Here is a 20,973-nt window from a genome sequence, read left to right as displayed (position 1 = left end):
ACAACGTCTCTGTAGACTATCTAAGCTCCAAGACAAAACATCTGGATTTAGGCTGGATTTCAAGGGGAGGGACAAAATGTAATGGGATAATCAGTAAGGGAAGCATTACCTCCATCAAGTTCCTCATACCAGTCCTTCTTTACTTGACAGAATGCCAGTGACAAGGGAAAACCCTTCTCATACAGTCCTGAATACTTTCACCCGCCTTTGATGTGGACTGACTTCAAGGACAGAGTTGCACAAATCATGTGTGCAATGCCACTGAAAACAGAAACCTGGAATCCATGCCCCTTGTCTGTTCACATACTCTTTGAAGACTACTGAATGATCATGGATTGATAAAGGAAACAGAATGAAGGAAAAAAGAATGGCTGACAATACCTTCCAATTCGAGGACATAATGAAGTCCACCGCATACCACTGGTCATGAATCTAGAGACACCCCAACACTGCCCTGTCAACCACAACTAGAGGTGTCGCTGGTGAGGAAAACTGATGCTAGCAAGAATTTAAACAAAAACACACACGATGTATACTTGTGAGATTCAGTATCCTCAGTTTTATTAGAAATTACGATACTGTCTTTGAAAATGTACAAATTCTACTAACTATTCTTTTTGTTTACACACACTGCTCGACATTAAGAACATACGGATTTATAGGGAGACTGCACTGGAGATGTCCCTACAGTCTGCTTGTATGGTACACTGAAGATGAAGGTCCTATTGTAGGGTTAAGGAACTTCAACTTCTCAATTTTGTTCTGGTACCACATGCTGCCCCTCTGCCGTAATATTTACCTTCCCACCTGCACAAAAGGTAGCACAGAGAGGTGCAAACCAGTAAGGGTTCGTTTCACACCTATAAAAAGCAGACTGGTTTCTTATCCAGTTGTTAAAATTACTTCTCAGCGCTAGACCTGCCAGCACACCATTACTTTTCACAATGGTGTAGTTCACATTATCTGTTACAGCTGCCTTTGAGTTAAGGGCAACTGTTTTAAAATTACATTTCAGGTAAAGTGTCCACTATTTGTGGGTTCCTTTTCTCAATCCAGGAAATGTTCACTTTCGAACCATTGATAGTCATTCTTAAGACACCTTTAGATGAGCTATAAATTCTAACAGCGAGGCCATTGTACCCCGTATACATTGTGCCAGTCAGCGCTTGAGAAATTTTGGTAATCTGGTAACTCCTGTTCCTCAGGAATTAAGAGTGCTTAATGGTGGAACGTTCTACAGGAGTTGTCCTTTCCCCTGAAAGGAAAAGTAGATTTCGTGCAATGCAATGTGTGAATTAAGGTAACCAGATGAAAAGTTCAGTATAAAAATCACATTCAAAGGCAGGTCTTTATTTTGTAAAAATGTACTGTTTTATTTTGCAGTACCATATATGGCTTTATTATGCAATGCAAATTATTCCATGCAGGGGAATTTCCATTCCCCCAATGCAATCAATTTAGAAATGTTTTTGCAATATGTATGATTCAATGTGTATGTATAATTCAATGTATATGCTACCAGTCCCTTCTTGGATGTATTGTTTTATTATGTGTTCCGATGTATGGCCTTTTATTGCAGATTTCATTACGTTTCCTTGGTATAAATATTCTGAGGTACAGCAGACACGCTCAAGGCAAAATGTTCCTTTAGTGCTTCTTCAAGGCAGTTTACACTGACGGATAAAGAAAAAAGTGAAAGCAAGCAAACCTATACAACAAGGTTTAATTTTAGTGCTCTAGCATATAAGTAACTAAGTCAGATGAGCACTCCATAACGTTGTGATGAGTATGCGCAACACAAAACGCTTGTAAAAGGCAATATAGTAGTGAGGTTGAACCATGTATGTAAACAAAAAAGGCACCTTTAATGTCTTTGGACTCATGAAAAGCTAAAGAAACCAGTAATTAATATTGAAATACAGAACGGATAGTGCTTAGTACAAAAAACCTAGAGCAACAGTGTGGAAAAGAGGAACACACACCTTCATGTAGGAGTGGGTCAGAGACTAAATAGTTAGGAGTAACTGGTAGTGAGCTAAAGAAGCCAAGAGAAATCCGTGATCAGACATAAAGCTACATGAGTTGAATTGTAACTTATGTCATACAGATTAACAGACACAACTTTTAATATCCTGCTCATCAAAATCCTGTTGTATGCTCACCTGACTCACTATTATTTTCTACACTTCCCTTAAATATCCACACAAAAAAAAAAACATTCTTTGTGCTTCCTTCCACCGTATTGCTGACTTGGTCAACCATAAAAGGCGAGAAAAGGCTCTATAGAGTCAATCCACGTGCTGCAAAAGCATGTCAGCTGTACTCTGGAATATTTATGTTTAGTAAACACAATGGGAACACCACAAACTCCAATATTAGGGCTTATAAGATTAAGAGCCTGATTTAGAACTCAGTGAACGGGTTACTGCATCCCAAGGGTGATGGATATCCTGAACGCCGAAATCTAAATCCCATAGGATAGAATGGGATTTGGGCTTCGGCGGACAAGATATCTGTCACCGCTGTGACTGAAAACATATCTGCCAAGTTCTAAACCAGGTCCTAAGTCTTTAAATCTGGAAACATAAATAAAAAAACGTAATGCAGGACAGACTCGACAACATATGTTGGATCTTACATAATGATAATAATGTTTTTTTCTAAAATGCACATTTGGACTGAAGTGATCTGGCACATAAGAACTGGTACTGCAAAACAATCAACAAACTGTACATTTTCTCACTGTCTGTACTTCCAGATGCTTGCCACTTATTTACAGTTTGAAGGCCTCCTCATACCTGTGTATGTGTAAACCAGCAGTATACACATTCAGAAGTCAAACATTGCTGAGGAGCTCGTGCCCATGCAACCTGAGTCCCATCTCTAAATTCCCATGTATCCGGATCCTTATTGCTGTCCATGGGTTTGAGGAGAGGGACCTTCTCTAGATCTTTGTTCTGTAGAAGGTGGTCCATATCACAATGCTAATTTCCTCATTGATTGGACTTGCAAAGTTCCTCAAGGGACCACTTGTTGGTGGCAATCTCCTCCTTCAGTCGTGTGTACTCCTTCACTATCAACTCAAACTCAGGGCCCAGGCTCTCATGGGGGTGCAGGAGCATGCGAGAAGTCATCACCTCATGCTCTTGGACAAGGATTGCCTTTTCCAGACTGGAACTAAAACACAAAAGTGAAAATAAGAAGGCACAATAGGCAAGCCATGAAAGGAGAGAATGGTGTGCAGGGACCAAGGCAAAACTGAATTTAGTATTAAGGCAGAAATAGCACACATCTATTGAAGCATGTTGAGGGTGTTTAAAACGCCAAGGTGTAGATAACTGACACACAGGTGCAAGGTCAATCCATGCAAAATCACCCTTGAAGACATGGAGTGGAAGCAGGGATGCAGACACACACCAGGACAGAGAAAGGAGATGAGGATACCAAAGACAAGACAGACCGGGGCACACACATTAGGTCTCCTGTGCATCATTACACATAGAGAAGAGTACAGGGAACATATGAAGACAGTTGAAAGGCCAGGAACTTGAGATGTAAGAACAGTACAATCCTTCAGTCGTACACACAAGGGTCATCATGTAACATTGCCTAAGTCATTTTAAATGAGAGAAGAAAAGAACGAGGTTAGAAACTGTGTAGCTAAACTCTGCCTCAAATCTGTGGAGAGAAGGTATTAACTTACTTGTAACACAAGGTTACCCTGTGCCTTGTAATGCAAAGTTCACTCTTACTGTCATACTCTGTAAAACTGAGATCATAAAATTGCGTGGCTCTGTGCTTGAACGTGTAACGCCTGGAGCTGTGCAGCAGGCAGGACGACAGCTCGGGGGGTTTAAAAGTATGTTTCATCCCTGGGCCCCCCATAGTCTCATGCTGCAATTTTCGAGTAAGGCATGACACTACCCAATTTTACAAAAAGTTTTTAAAAGGACGGACATAATGAAAATTAAGAAATATCCATATTTCTGAAATCAATGTACATGTACATTTTCATTCTCCAGCATCTTATCTACCAAGTATTGTCTAAGAAATAAATGTGAGTTTATTATGGGCTTCTAGAAGGATGTTTAAAAACAACAGGCCGGGATAACTGGAATAATTATTGCTCCCATATCCCTTTGGTCAACATGTTTCAGCCAATTCTACGGCCACCCTAAGGAGTCCACGTCTTTCTTCAGAACTGCATATCTACTAGCAATTGACTTTCACTCAAACCATGCAATCACACTCACTAATGCGTAATGCATGTGGTATTGGCTGTAGATTATACACTTCTTATAAGAAATGTCCTCTATTTCAATACATACCCTACGGGGAAAAAAACTGAGTCACATCTAGTCACACAGTTATTAAGGAGGGTCACTCGTCATTCATGATCTGCTAGGCAATGCTAGCTGAGTTAGTCCTTCCTGGCATTTAACGATTCTTCCAGGTGTTGAACAATCATGAGAAATACCCTGATGACGTGGCAAGTTTCTAGAGGCAAATACCCTCCTGGCACAGTAATCATGACCCTATGTCCTTGAGGATCTGCATCCGTTCCTCCTTGATCGTCAGAAGAAAGGCTTTTATTGCCAAAAGAATTGCTCTCCCCCACAGCTCTAACACTTACAAGTGGAGAATGGTTACTGCCGGAGACCAGAGTCCTCTGTTCTCCACCTCTCCCAGATTCCCTCTCCAACCCAGCAACTATGCATTAGTCATGACGGATGCATGTATCTGAGCTCTGGGAGAGGTAATGAAATAGGTCTGCTGCCAGTCTAATTAGGATCCAAAAACCACCACTGTAAGTCATTTGCAGTCTTCACTGACACCCGGATAAAATCTGACAAGTTTCCCTGGTGCTGAGCCCTCAGATTGCAGAGCTACCTGGATTTTTCTACCAGCAGGATGCAGGAGGCCCAGAGTCCAAGAACGTTCAGAGCTGCTCTCACTGAGACCCAGGTCAAAGACTGAAACATCCATATCCTAGATCGAATGTCGGGGACCCAAGATGGAGGGAAAACCTGGAATAGCACTGTGTCTGGGATGGCTCCAGTGAATTGGAGTCTCCAAGAATAAGTCACACTTGAAGGAGAAAGCTAAGGATGTTAAGAGGTTGGCAGTGGTCTTGAGGTGGTTCATTACTGATTGAGGTGAGCCCAGCTTCTGGAATCAGTCATTGAGGTATGGGAGGGTTGGTATTTCCAACCTCCAAAGATGTGCAGTGACCACCACCATCATTTTGGTGAGACCAATGGGGAGCACTGAAAACTGGATGTGCTCATGACCTCCTTCAAACTGCTGGCAGCGCCTGTGGTACGGCAGGATGGGGATGTGAAAATAGTCGTCCTGCAAACCCAACACGTATAAGCTGTTGCCTGGATGTGGGAAAGACAGAATTTGTGCTAGAGTTACCATCTTGAACCTGTTCTTTTTGAGGAAGACGTTCAGAGGGCGGAGATCTAAAATATGATGAAGTCATCTGTCTTTTTCGCCACCAAGAAGTACCAGGAGTAGCAAGCAGTCCCGATTTCTAACGCTGGCACCCTTTCTACGGCTTCCTTGTTCAAATGAGACTGAACGTCATCCGTAGAATGGACAAATGGTCTTCTGGAAGTAATTGAAGTGCAGGTAGCGTGTTTGGAGGGGTGGATAGGATATAACCATCCCAGTTGACATGAAGCACCCATCTGTGCAATGTGATGCTTTGCCACCTGTGGAGGAAATAACGTATCCTGCCTCCAACAGGGGGACAGTGTGCCACTGAGGGCAATCTAAAGGAGTTTTGCAGCGGCATGGGATTGGGTAGTGTGTTGCCCATGAGGGCTTGGACGTTGACGGCAGAGCCACAATCTTTACCACAAAAGGGTTGGGAGATCTGTTGATGAGGCAGGTATTGGCATTGCCTTTGCGGAGTGCTCCTTCCTTGAAACCCTTGAAAAGGGTTCTATTGTTGGGGAAACTGCTGCAGAGGCACTGAAAGGATGAGGGAGAACACTGCAACCATACTCTCTTTTAAGTTTGCCAGGGCAGAGTCCCTTGTCTATGAAGAGACTGGCACCATCAAATGGCATATCCTTTTGTGATGCTTTGACACTGCTGGAGAAGACAGGGAAACTAATCCATGCAAGGCTGGGAGCACCACAATGGTAATAACTATCCTCCTCAAACAATCCGTAATGTCCAGGCCTGACCTAATGATGTACTTTGCCACATCTTGGCCACTGTACACATTATAATGCTATGAAACGAGTGGAATTGTTGGAGATACACTCACTAGGGAACAGAAAGGCAGAGGGAATGTGGTGGTCCTGCTTGCTTTGAAACATTCTAGTGCAGAGTCTGCTTTGTCTCCAAAAAGAAGAATGCCATCAAACAAGGCTTTTAATGGTGTTCTGCAACAGAGTTTGCCTCTACGATCCCTGAACTCCTTGAGATTCATCCAGGCACAGTCCACATAAGACAAGAGTTCTGCAAAGACCTTAGACACCAAAGACATACCCCATGATGATCCGACACAGACATTTCTTTGTTACAGTCCCTACAAGGCTTAAACATTGCGTTTGTAGGTGGGGGCATGTTCCCTTGTATTATCTGCTGCAAACTGGCTTGGAGGTACTCAGTGTCCGCGAGGCAAGATGTCCCTCAACATGTCCCACAACACCTGGCAACTTGAGTCCACAGATCTGAGGGAGAGGTTGACAAAGGATAAGATCCTTTTCTCAAAGGTCTCCATGCGTTCGGACTCTGTCTGGAGGTGTAGTTGGGAAGCAATTAGGGCTTAATATGCTAGTGGAATCTTGTACCACAAGACATTCTGGTGTGATTGTTGGAGAAGGAAAGCCCCCCCCCCAAGCCGATTTATGAATCTTAACAATCTGCCTGTTGGCAGGGTGGCAAGACCCTGGTTTTGCCTACTGTGTCCGTTAGGGCCTCGTTAAAGGGGAGGACAGACTCTGACGAGGTCTGCCCTGGCTGCAGGACCTCTGTGAGGAAATTAGTTTTGATCTCTACTGAAGGTAGATGGAAGTACAGGACATCTATTGCTCTTCTGATCACTATGGCAAACAATGCCGATTTCTCTATGAATGGGCCAGGTGGTGTATGGAGACCAGTATTGGGGATTGTATCCAGGCCAATGGCCTTCTTGAGGTTCAAAAATAAGCTCTACTTATCTCCGTGAACATCCTGAAAAACATCAGAATCTGAAAAACATTGTGCAAACAGAACCGTGCCTTCAGAGTCTGATGGGGTTGAGATCGGCATGTTTTCGTCCGAGGTCGCAGTGATTTCGATTCAGAGTCTAATGGCACTATAGGATGTTCCTCTGGCGTCACTGGTGCCAAGGTCGACGCACACAAAGCCAGTGCAGATCTTGGCACCGGATGAAGCGAGAGTCAGTCGGACGCACAAACAGGATAGAGAAGCACAGTCATGATCAGAGACTGATCTGCAGGCAGTAATATGGCTTATGGTGTCCTTGGATGTTTGGGGCCCAGAGAAGTGCCAGAGTGATCTGGAGCAGTACCAAAAATATACAACATAGCCTTTTTTAAGGCTTGTATCTGCTGTGGTGTCACCAACAGCCCCGGGAATTCACATGGAACTGGGAATAGGTTTCTGCAGAAGGAGATCGGGACTGAGACCATGGCATACCCTTATGTCCATGTTACTTTTCTTAATGATCATGACAAGAGACGTCACACTTCGACTTATGTTCCTTTTTTGAGTTTGACTTACCTTAGGATTTGGAATGGATGACAAACTTTCACGAAACCCATCATGGGAGCGAGAACTTGTCAGTGCCCTTGACTTCGACCAAGACTTGTATGCTTTTCTGCTGTATTATGCGACAGTTTCGCCACACGGTCTTGGATGGCCTTAAGGTTCATCCGAGCTCATTCATCACACGATTTAGAGTAAAGCAAAGAGCCCAGAAGAAGACCTCATGGGGTTCCGTCACCAACATCTGTTTGTGGAAATCCTTACAGGGTTTCAATCTTGCTGTTTTTGATGGTGGAGGTGGTGATGAAGGTCCTTCTGATGTGGCAGCAGAATTAGAGGACAGAAGCTAATTGCCAGATGTTTTGAGTAACACACTCTCCTGACACAACCCGGAGCCACAAAGATGACTTGGGCATGGTTTTTCCTGATCTTCACAACTCTGATCAGGAAGCAGAGGTGGGAAGGCATACAGAAGTCCTGTGCCTCACTCTAGGTGGAATGCATTTCTGAGAGGGAGTCTTTTCCCAGAGTGCAATGTGCTGATGTAGCACGTTCTCTGGGGTGACGAAAAGATCAATCCAGGGTTCTCCTCACTGCTGAAGATGCCTTGCACCACCTCAGGTATAATTGCCATTTGTGATCTGCTGGGCATTGCTTGTTGAGGAAGACCGTCCTCCGACAGCACTATTTGAAGGACCCACATGTTGGATGTAATCCTCTACCAACCTTGGAGGTAATCATTTATCCTGCTTTCTACGGAGGGATAGTGGGCATGTGCTGCCAAAGACAAACTAAAGCGGGAGGGGCAGGAGACTAGGTAGAATGTTGTCCCTGCTAGCCTAGAGTGTCTGCTGCTGAGGTTATTAGCCTTGACTTGTTCTGTACACTGTACACATTCGGAAGCTGGGAAAGGAGTAGAATTGTTGGGGATACAGTCACAAGGGAACAGAAAGTTAGAAGGAGTGTGCTGTGGCCCCGCTTGCTTTGAAACATTCTAGTGCAGAATCTGCTTATTCTGCAAAAAGAAGAATGCCATCAAACCAGACTTTCATTGGTGTTCTGCAACATAGTTTGCCTCTGCGATCCCTGAATGCCTTGAGATTCATCAGGGCACAGTGCTCGCAAGACAGAGTTCTGCACAGACCTTAAATATCAAACACATACCTCATGATGATCTGACACAGCCATTTGTTTGTGACAGTCCCTTCAAGTCTTAAACATTGTGTTTGTAGGTGGGGGCATGTTCCCTTGTATACTGTGAAAATAATTTGAAGAAAGTTTGTCAAAGACAAGGAAAAGCATTTGGGAGCAAGCTCTGAAACCTGCATCTGAAGGTATGGAATAAAGAAACAGAAATCAAAGCACAGGGGTGGCAATTGTATGCTGCGCCAACGCCACTTCCAGGGCAGGATGAGGCAGACACGGAGCAGTATGACGCTATCTGCTGGTCCGTGCGAGCATTACTCGGAAAAATCTCAGTATCCAGTCGGGTGGCTGGGGAAGCGGGGGGGAAGGGGCAAGATTCACAAGGTGAGAAATCTGCAGTTAGAAGTATCCATCAGAATAAACAATTTCCAAGCAATTTTTTATTTTATAATGAGAAAGTTCAGGAATTGAGTAGGATGCCTCGAGTGCATCTTTTTAAAGCTAGGACATTAGTGCAGAAAGCAAATGGGCAACGGTTTTAACTGGTGCGTCCACCCCACACCAATTATTGATTTTGTTTCTAGAAAACTAGTGTACTATGTGCAGATCTGTACATTTTGAACATAATTTTGTCTTGATATGGGAACCAATCCAGGTTGAAGTGATATAGGCATTTGGCACTTCTAAAGCAAAGCTCCAATATCTGCAATAAGTGTGGACACTTGTCTGAGCAAAGTGACAAATAACTTTGCTCTTTTTCTCATTCCTGGAAATTGGGAGTAGGTTAGTCATGATCTTAAGTTGAGTATGGCTGTAGTGCATATGGTCTCCCAAGGCTCTCTATGGGCCCTGTCAAATGTGCACCAATGTTCTGGGTACTTACTGCGTAATGATTATAACTTCAAAAACTCCTGATCATTCTGAAAAGCTTAAGAATTTATTTTATAAGGCCTGGTACTTTACTGCCTGTCATTCATCTCCTGTATTATTACGTGTGCAATGTACCAAGGTCTAGCAGAGATGATAACTAGTGCCAATACCTTCTCCAATAATATCTATAGTGGTGCCACAGTGTTCATCTTGTATATAGATTCTTTCCTGCATGTTCTCCAGTCTCATATTGTTTACTTTTGTTGGCTGGTCAGCAGGACAGTGATATATAATAATATATAATGCAACAGATTTGCAAAGCACTGCTTACCATTAGTATGGCTTTGCAGTGCGGTGAATGGCCCAGTGGAAATGTACCTCATCTGAGAGCCCCATCACGGTTCCCTCGGTTTACTGGTTTTCTAAGTGCTTCATTATTAAGGATGGCCAGCGGTAGACAAATTGGGTACCATACGTACCCCATGATAGCTTTACTTTTCATGATAACGTTACTGTAAATTCCATGTGCTCAGGCACCGTGCAGTCAAGTTGACAAACACACAATTGTGCGGGAGCACGACACCATTGCCTAGAGAGGATTGCTGGCTAATGAGACATACTGGCCATTGGACAGTAAGTGGAGTTTTGTGGACTAATACTGTAAGTCATGCAGGCGCTATGAGGAGTATTGTGGAAGGTTCCCTCTTGAGTTTGTGAAGCACACTGTGGATAAGGGGAAAAGTATGTTCAAATATCCGGTATCAGCTCATCAAAATGGGTTCCCACTTCACCCTGGTTGAAAATGCAAGTCTGTGACAAATTTTTGTTTTTTTCTAGGTTACAAATAGGTCAAATTGCAGCATTTCCCCACTAGATGAAGACTCTGAAGGTCTGGTCTGGATGAAGCTCCCGCTCACAATGTTGCCACTTGTCCTACTGAGCGCATATGCCTAACTGTTGGGTATCCCTTGGCTCCTGAGGAAATGTCCCAGGCTAGAGGGTCTTAGCCTCCTCCCACAGGAGTGTGATCCTGGGTCACCTGCTTTTTTAGTGTAATAGACTGAAGTGTTGTTATCCATTCTGATGCAACCAAAGGAGTTGTTTATTCTGAGATGAAAGGCCTGGAACCCAGGCGTATCATACACAGTTCCAAGACATTAGTGTGTAATTGATTGTCTGCAGGCTACCAACGTTCACTGTCTTTCAACCCCTACTGCACTAATAAATCCAAATGGTCATGACAAACTTCGAGGTAGCTCTTTGAATGACACCGAGGGCTTTTATTTCAGGAGTGATGGAATGCAGACCATGTGATCTTGTGTCACTGTGGCCCTTATCCAGACAACATCCAATCTTTCTTGCACTAAATATATGCAGAAAAAGCAAAATTGTGTGAGAAGGATGCAAGATGCTTCAGAAAGAACTTGAACTTGTGCACCATCTTTTCAGTCTTTAATGGGTTCACTGATTTTTTAAACCTTCTGATGAGGCAGAAATATGCCGACTAAGGGGATAGCCCCCTCTATCTTGGAGGATAGCCCTCAAGAAACATATGCAACTAGCAAGATACACACTTATTTTCTTGGTTGAGGATAAAAGAGAAAGAGCTCAGTTTGCACTAGGATGTCTGGCCCTTTTGTGGTCTGGTCTGCAGGCCACCTCAACATCTGGCCAATAACTGGAGTACTGCTAATATAGGTATGGATGCATGTGGTACTGCTGCTGCTACTGAAATTGATATCCTTCTCCAAGTGTCTGCCCGCTATGTCCGTTGGCACCATGAAAGGGCTATGCCTTGTGAAACTTAAGTTTGTAACCAGCATGTCTGTCTGCCTTTAGGTGATGCAGAACATCATAAACATGCTGGACATTTATGGATTTGCCATCATGTGATAAGTAAAAAACTATTTTTGCACCTCTGTTGTAAAGGAGGCACTCATGAAACAATCTTGGTGTCCTAAAGTGCCATAAGTCTTGCATAGTTGGCCTTCATAACAGCCAATGAAGTTCTCAACCCTTTGATAACAGTTCTTGCCCGCTGTTCTGACTGGAGATAAAGAGCTTAGACTTCACCCTAGACAATCAGCTCAATATGGCTTCACAAGCTAACAAGGCAGCAGATAGTTGGTTTGGTCTCCTGAGAGCCCTTAGAAAAATTCTAAAATGGCTCCCTGTCGAGCCTCGAAGGATAGTGATCCAAGGGCTGATTCTCTCACTCATCGATAATGACAATTCTCTCTACCGGGGGAGTCCGAAGGCGGTGATCGGAAAACTTCAAATTATTCAGAATGCTGCAGCCTGGCTATTACTATATATTCCAAAATCAAAGTGATCCCGGGCATCCTACAAAACCCTCCACTGGTTGCCCATAAGTCTTAGAGTACAGTTTAAGGCACTTTGCCTGGTACATTGGACCAGAGATAAGGTGGGCCCCAAAGTTCATCAGTTGATTACACCTTATCAACCGAAAAGGGTCCGTAGATCTAACAATCTTGGTCTCTTGGCTGTGCCCAGAATAATTTGAGCCAGATGCAGTAGAAGGTTGTTCTCTATTTTTCTCTGAAGCTCTAGAACTCTCTGCCTCTTAACTTGAGACGTAAAAACATTTTTTTTAGTTTCAGGAAGCAGTTAAAACATATTTTTTCTCATAAGCTCAGTATTTTCCTGCACACTTTTCTCCTCAAGTGCTGGGAGTCCCGGTTTGATTGGTTGGATAGAACTGTTCTTAACCTGTTTGCTGCTTTAATGAAGTTTGCAGTCATATCTCTGACTTTTGCCAGATGTGTCTATCTGGTCACCATGGCCACCTGGTCTGGCAGGCCAGTACGTGACAAAGGAACTGTGATTCCTTTAGAGACAGTGAGCTACCACTGAAATACCAGATTCAGATTTTGGATAGCCTCTCCTGATAGCTGGACCATTATACATAATTTTAGACATCTTTGCCCTGGAACTGTAGCAGATTGCAGCATCTTTGAACTCCTCCACCCTTTTTTCTTTTTCTTACTTATTTATTTTACAGAGGTCCTCAACGGTTATGTGTTCAATGATATTGCCATGGTTTGTGTTGTCATAAGTCATGCACAGAGAGATTGTACCATCGCCAACTGTTGAAAAATGGGTGTTGACTGGTACATCGCTGAATTTACAACAATCGGCTGTGCAGTTTTTGGCTGCACAGATGTCAACAACACTAGCAAGAAAAAGTATGGCAGAGAAAACTCGAAAGGTCCCAAGTAAGCAGTTGAGGCTTCAAAATGAAGAGTCAATGGGGATCATAGTTGATGAGGACGGACCTCAACAAGGTCTTAGTTGATGAATACTTTATTTTGGTTGTCAACATGATGCCAAAGAAGATTCAGGCAGCAATTCAGCCTTTTTATTGACCACCTTTGGAAGAAGGCCAGTTCCTCGTAAGATGCTGGTCTTTTCCAGTACAACATAGTTCGAAAATTCACCATCAAGACACCATATGTGTGCCTTTTTGTGAGTGCAGAAGAAGCACCCCTCACATATTCTTACCCATACAAGAGGATGTCTTTGGTGGGGAAGGGAGGGGCTTCCCTCAGACCCTCAAACTAAATCATTGACCTACATTGTTTAGAGCAACTAAAGAAAAAGTACAACACTTTTGCAGCTGTTGACCTTGTATGGAGGATGGAAGCAAAAAAGTATTTCATGAACACCAGAGGGGTGTTGGTGATGCCAAAGGGGAGCACAGCGAACTGAAAATGCTACAGTCTCACTGTGAACCACAGGTAACACCTGTGGGCCTGTAGGGCGAGGAAATTCAAATGAGCGCCCTGTAGGACCAACACTACCATTCAATCTCCAGGGTTGGGGCAGACAAGTCCTGGACCAGGGTGAGCATCTTGAACTTGTCCCACTCCAGAAAGGCACAGAGAGGACGAAGGTCTAGTGTGAAACAAACGGCTTTGCCCTTCTTTGGCACCAGGAAGCAGCAGGATTAATAGCCAGTTTCCAATGCTGATACCAGCGCCTTTTCTATGGCTCCTTGTAGGAGGCTGGACTGGCTCGTAGTGAGTACCTAGGGGTACTTGCACCTTGCACCAGGCCCAGTTATCCCTTATTAGTGTATAGGGTGTCTAGCAGCATAGGCTGATAGATAATGGTAGCTTAGCAGAGCAGCTTAGGCTGAACTAGGAGACGAGTGAAGCTCCTACAGTACCACTAGTGTCATATGCACAATATCATAAGAAAACACAATACACAGATATACTAAAAATAAAGGTACTTTATTTTTATGACAATATGCCAAAAGCATCTCAGTGAGTACCCTCAGTATGAGGATAGCAAATATACACAAGATATATGTACACAATACCAAAATATGCAGTAATAGTATTAGAAAACAGTGCAAACAATGTATAGTTACAATAGGATGCAATGGAGACACATAGAGATAGGGGCAACACAAACCATATACTCCAAAAGTGGAATGCGAACCACGAATGGACCCCAAACCTATGTGACCTTGTCGAGGGTCGCTGGGACTATTAGAAAATAGTAAGGGTTAGAAAAATAGCCCACCCCAAGACCCTGAAAAGTGAGTGCAAAGTGCACTAAAGTTCCCCAAAGGACATAGAAGTCGTGATAGGGGAATTCTGCAGGAAAGACACAAACCAACAATGCAACAATGATGGATTTCCAGTTGTGGGTACCTGTGGAACAAGGGGACCAAGTCCAAGAGTCACAAGCAAGTCGGAGATGGGCAGATGCCCTGGAAATGCCAGCTGTGGGTGCAAAGAAGCTGCTACTGGACAGTAGAAGCTTAGGTTTCTGCAGGAACGACAAGGGCTAGAGACTTCCCCTTTGGAGGACAAATCTCTCACGCTGTGGAGAGTCGTGCAGAAGTGTTTTCCCGCCGAAAGACCGCCAACAAGCCTTGCTAGCTGCAAATCGTGCAGTTAGTGTTTTTGGATGCTGCTGTGGCCCAGGAGGGACCAGGATGTCGCCAATTGCGTCAGGGGACAGAGGGGGCGTCGAGCAAGACAAGAAGCCCTCTCAGCAGCAGGCAGCACCCGCAGAAGTGCCAGAAACAGGCACTACGAGGATGCGTGAAACGGTGCTCACCCGAAGTCGCACAAAGGAGTCCCACGTCGCCGGAGGACAACTTAGGAGGTCGTGCAAGGCAGGTTAGAGTGCCGTGGACCCAGGCTGGACTGTGCACAAAGGATTCCCACCGGAAGTGCACGGAGGCCGGAGTAGCTGCAAAAGTTGCGGTTCCCAGCAATGCAGTCTGGCGTGAGGAGGCAAGGACTTACCTCCACCAAACTTGGGCTGAAGAGTCACTGGACTGTGGGAGTCACTTGGACAGAGTTGCTGGATTCAAGGGACCTCGCTCGTCGGGCTGAGAGGAGACCCAAGGTACCGGTGATGCAGTTCTTTGGTGCCTGCGGTTGCAGGGGGACGATTCCGTCGACCCACTGGAGATTTCTTCGGAGCTTCTAGTGCAGAGAGGAGGCAGACTACCCCACAGCATGCACCACCAGGAAAACAGTCGAGAAGGCGGCAGGATCAGCGTTACAGAGTTGCAGTAGTCGTCTTCGCTACTATGTTGCAGTTTTGCAGGCTTCCAGCGCGGTCAGCAGTCGATTCCTTGGCAGAAGGTGAAGAGAGAGATGCAGAGGAACTCGGATGAGCTCTTGCATTCGTTATCTAAGGAATCCCAAGAGACAGAGACCCTAAATAGCCAGAAAAGAGGGTTTGGCTACCTAGGAGAGAGGATAGGCTAGCAACACCTGAAGGAGCCTATCAGAAGGAGTCTCTGACGTCACCTGATGGCACTGGCCACTCAGAGCAGTCCAGTGTGCCAGCAGCACCTCAGTTTCCAAGATGGCAGAGGTCTGGAGCACACTGGAGGAGCTCTGGACACCTCCCAGGGGAGGTGCAGGTCAGGGGAGTGGTCACTCCCCTTTCCTTTGTCCAGTTTCGCGCCAGAGCAGGGCTAAGGGGTCCCTGAACCGGTGTAGACTGGCTTATGCAGAAATGGGCACCATGTGTGCCCATGAAAGCATTTCCAGAGGCTGGGGGAGGCTACTCCTCCCCTGCCTTCACACCATTTTCCAAAGGGAGAGGGTGTAACACCCTCTCTCAGAGGAAGTCCTTTGTTCTGCCATCCTGGGCCAGGCCTGGCTGGAACCCAGGAGGGCAGAAGCCTGTCTGAGGGGTTGGCAGCAGCAGCAGCTGCAGTGAAACCCCGGGAAAGGTAGTTTGGCAGTACCAGGGTCTGTGCTACAGACCACTGGGATCATGGGATTGTGCCAGCTATGCCAGGATGGCATAGAGGGGGCAATTCCATGATCATAGACATGTTACATGGCCATATTCGGAGTTACCATTATGAAGCGACATATAGGTAGTGACCTATATGTGGTGCACGCGTGTAATGGTGTCCCCGCACTCACAAAGTCCGGGGAATTGGCCCTGAACAATGTGGGGGCACCTTGGCTAGTGCCAGGGTGCCCTCACACTAAGTAACTTTGCACCTAACCTTTACCAGGTAAAGGTTAGACATATAGGTGACTTATAAGTTACTTAAGTGCAGTGTAAAATGGCTGTGAAATAACGTGGACGTTATTTCACTCAGGCTGCAGTGGCAGGTCTGTGTAAGAATTGTCAGAGCTCCCTATGGGTGGCAAAAGAAATGCTGCAGCCCATAGGGATCTCCTGGAACCCCAATACCCTGGGTACCTCAGTACCATATACTAGGGAATTATAAGGGTGTTCCAGTAAGCCAATGTAAATTGGTAAAATTGGTCACTAGCCTGTTAGTGACAATTTGAAAGAAATGAGAGAGCATAACCACTGAGGTTCTGGTTAGCAGAGCCTCAGTGAGACAGTTAGGCACCACACAGGGAACACATACATATAGGCCACAAACTTATGAGCACTGGGGTCCTGACTAGCAGGGTCCCAGTGACACATAACAAACATACTGAAAACATAGGGTTTTCACTATGAGCACTGGGCCCTGGCTAGCAGGATCCCAGTGAGACAGTGAAAACACCCTGACATACACTCACAAACAGGCCAAAAGTGGGGGTAACAAGGCTAGAAAGAGGCTACTTTCTCACACAACCCCCCCCCCCAAACGAAGGACAATAAGGCTAACCTTGGCCAGTTGAGACTTTATTGTCTAAGTGGTGATAAGTAGAGAGTAGCTCTGCAATAGACTGGTTACTCCCTTTATCATCCACTATATGGTTACTTCCCTGTGGGGATGTAAACCACCCTGTTTGAAGTTTTTTAGCTAAGCAACAATGTGAAGATGTATTTTCAGAGTTTCTATCAGTAAGTTTTAGTTTAGAGCAGTGGAAATTGTCCACTGAACCTATTTGTAGTGATGGAAATGCCAGACAGGGATGCTGTCTCAGAAAAGCCATAGCTGGGCAAAAACTTTGTCCATATGGCTGGAAGCGAGAACAGGGATGCTGTTTCTCTTGAGTTGGAGCAGGGCAGGGATGCTGTCCTATGAGCTCCACACTAGGGCATGGATGCTGTCCTAAGTGTTGTGAGGCAGTGCAGGGTTTCTGCACTAAAGTTTCTCTGGGAGGGTTGGAGGGATGCTCCATGTTAACTAAAATGGTGCTCTTTTTCTCTCCAATGTTAGTTATCCCACAGAGAGGTACTTCTACCTCAGGGAGTCCAGCTTTGCCAGCTGATGATTCCCTTGGAGCAGGTGCCACCCCAGGAGAGGTTTCTCCCACCACAGGAATGGTATCCTGAATGGTAGGGTGGTTAGGGGATACTGTGATACCCTTTTTACCTGTTGATGGAGAGGGATCCTGAGTTTTCAGGCCTTCTCTCCTTTGCTTTTTCATTTCAGTAGAAATGAGAGGGAACAATTCCTCTGGGATGCCCAACATGGCTGCATGGGCATAAAACTCTACATCAGCCCAACCTGAGGCCTCTAGGTCATTACCTAAGAGACAGTCTACAGGTAAGCTAGGTGATTCCACCACCTGCTTAGGGCCAGTAACTCCACCCCAACTAAACTGAATTATAGCTAAGGGAAGAAACGTAGTGGAGTTATGGACATCAATAATTTTATACTGTTGCCCAATGATGTGTTGTTCAGGAGCCACTAGGTTTTCAGTCACCAAAGTGATACTGGCACCTCTGTCCCTGTAGGCCAAGGCCTCAACACCATTTATTGAAACTGTCTGCCTGTACTTATCCATTGTAAGGGGACAAGCAGCCAGTGTGGCAAGGCCAATGCCACTAGGTGAGACAGAAACTGTCTTGGGACTAACTACCCCAGTTTCTATTATGGACCCATAAGTGAACCCAACTACACCCTTAACTTGACTGTTGGCAGCAGTCCCACCACTAGTACCACTACTGCTAGGGGCACTAGAGCTTGATGTATTAGTGGTGGTAGGCTCAGGGGGTTTACCTGGACAGGACTTATCCCCTGGCCTATGGCCTCTGTTTTTACACACAAAGCACCAAGGCTTTTTAAATTGTGTAGGTGGAGAAGAAGAGGAAGAATTTGTTTTATCCCCACCCCCTGAAGAGTGTTTAAGATTTGAAGTGGGATCTTTGGTTTTACCCTTATCCCCAGGCTTATCTTGAGATTTTTCACCATCTTTCTTCTTATTGTTCTCTTTGTCACCCCCTGTATGAACTTTTCTGTTCACCCTTGTTCTGACCCATTTGTCTGCCTTCTTTCCCAATTCTTGGGGAGAGGTCAGATCAGAGTCCACCAGGTACTAGTGCAACAAATCAGACACACAGTTATTAAAAATATGCTCTCTCAGGATCAAGTTATACAGGCTGTCATAATCAGTAACTTTACTGCCATGTAACCACCCCTCCAAGGCCTTCACTGAATGGTCAATGAAATCAACCCAGTCTTGTGAAGACTCCTTTTTGGTCTCTCTGAACTTTATCCTGTATTGTTCAGTGGTTAAGCCATAACCATCCAGGAGTGCATTCTTAAGAACTTTGTAATCATTGGCTTCACTTTCTTTCACAGTAAGGAGCCTATCCCTACCTTTTCCACTAAATGATAGCCATAGGATAGCAGCCCACTGCCTTTGAGGGACATCCTGTACAGCACAGGCCCTCTCAAGTGCAGCAAACCACTTGTTAATGTCATCCCCCTCCTTATAAGGGGGAACTATCTTATGCAGATTCCTGGAATCATGCTCTTTTGCAGGATGACTATGGGGAATACTGCTGCTGCCACCATGGATTTCTAAACCCAACTTCTGTCTTTCCTTCTCTACTTCTAAGGTCTGTCTATCCAAATCCAGCTGTTGCTTCTTGAGCTTCAGTCTGGTTTGTTCCACTCTCAATCTATTGAGCTCCCTTTCTAACAATCTGTCATCAGGGTGGGTGGGTGGGACATGCCTAGAAACAGAAGTATGATGAGAATGGACAGAAGGAGACCTGTCCCTTACAGAAGGCACCCTAACAGCTTGGTTAACAGAAACATCACTTCTACTGTGGTGAGAATGAATGCTCCTGCTATGATGTGAGACAACACTATCTGTATGGTGTGACTCAACCTCAGTACCAACTATGCTAGACTGTCTAGTAATGGGCAGGCTATGAAGTTTCTTTCCTGAATCTTTTCCTAGGGGAGTCCCTGGATCAGATTGGGAACCATTAGCTACTTTTTCAACAGATGGGGCCCTTTTGGCCTTATCTTGTTCTCTAAGCATGTTAAGCAATAATTCCAAGGAAGGATTCTTCCCTACACTCAAACCTCTTTCTACACAGAGACTCCTTGCTCCTTTCCAGCTAAGGTGGTCATATGCAAGTTTGGACAGATCAACATTTTGGCCTGTGCCAGACATTTTTAGAAAGAGTTTAAGTGATAGAAAAAGAAAAAAAAACTTTTCAGAACTTTTTAGAAAGACAGAAAAAACTTTTAAAACTTTTAAGAACTTTTAGAAAGTTTAGAGGTACTTTTCAGCACTTTAGAAAAGAGGTGAGAAAAGAAATGCTAAACTTTTTGGTTAGGTGTACATACACTGAACTTGTTTTGTATATTTTTCTCTTATGAAAAGTACAATGACAAAAGTGGTAAGTAGTCTCAAAGCACTTATCCCACCGCTGCACAACCAATGTAGGAGGCTGGACTGGCTTGTAGTGAGTATCTAGGGGTACTTGCACCTTGCACCAGGCCCAGTTATCCCTTATTAGTGTATAGGGTGTCTAGCAGCATAGGCTGATAGATAATGGTAGCTTAGCAGAGCAGCTTAGGCTGAACTAGGAGACGAGTGAAGCTCATACAGTACCACTAGTGTCATATGCACAATATCATAAGAAAACACAATACACAGATATACTAAAAATAAAGGTACTTTATTTTTATGACAATATGGCAAAAGTATCTCAGTGAGTACCCTCAGTATGAGGATAGCAAATATACACAAGATATATGTACACAATACCAAAATATGCAGTAATAGTATTAGAAAACAGTGCAAACAATGTATAGTTACAATAGGATGCAATGGAGACACATAGAGATAGGGGCAAAACAAACCATATACTCCAAAAGTGGAATGCGAACCACGAATGGACCCCAAACCTATGTGACTTTGTAGAGGGTCGCTGGGACTATTAGAAAATAGTAAGGGTTAGAAAAATAGCCCACCCCAAGACCCTGAAAAGTGAGTGCAAAGTGCACTAAAGTTCCCCAAAGGACATAGAAGTTGTGATAGGGGAATTCTGCAGGAAAGACACAAACCAACAATGCAACAACGATGGATTTCCAGTCGTGGGTACCTGTGGAACAAGGGGACCAAGTCCAAGAGTCACAAGCAAGTCGGAGATGGGCAGATGCCCAGGAAATGCCAGCTGTGGGTGCAAAGAAGCTGCTACTGGACAGTAGAAGCTTAGGTTTCTGCAGGAACGACAAGGGCTAGAGACTTCCCCTTTGGAGGACGGATCCCTCACGCCGTGGAGAGTTGTGCAGAAGTGTTTTCCCGCCGAAAGACCGCCAACAAGCCTTGCTAGCTGCAAATCATGCAGTTAGTGTTTTTGGATGCTGCTGTGGCCCAGGAGGGACCAGGATGTCGCCAATTGCGTCAGGGGACAGAGAGGGTGTCGAGCAAGACAAGGAGCCCTCTCAGCAGCAGGCAGCACCCGCAGAAGTGCCAGAAACAGGCACTACGAGGATGCGTGAAACGGTGCTCACCCGAAGTCGCACAAAGGAGTCCCACGTCGCCGGAGGACAACTTAGGAGGTCGT

General features: G+C 44.9%; 1 protein-coding gene across 1 annotated transcript in view; it reads right to left on the bottom strand.

The window, feature by feature from the left end:
* Positions 1–1,134: 1,134 nt before the first annotated feature.
* LOC138301557 (HAUS augmin-like complex subunit 4) overlaps positions 1,135–20,973 on the bottom strand; it is a 147,079-nt gene continuing 127,240 nt past the window's right edge. Inside the window, exon 7 of the mRNA XM_069242076.1 lies at positions 1,135–3,177. Coding sequence (XP_069098177.1) covers positions 2,994–3,177 — 184 coding nt within the window. The 3' untranslated portion in view covers positions 1,135–2,993. The remainder of the gene's footprint in view (positions 3,178–20,973) is intronic.

Source organism: Pleurodeles waltl, chromosome 6 (genome assembly GCF_031143425.1).
Source record: "Pleurodeles waltl isolate 20211129_DDA chromosome 6, aPleWal1.hap1.20221129, whole genome shotgun sequence".
NCBI classification, from domain to species: Eukaryota; Metazoa; Chordata; class Amphibia; order Caudata; family Salamandridae; genus Pleurodeles; species Pleurodeles waltl.
This window is presented reverse-complemented; position numbering and strand designations above follow the sequence as displayed.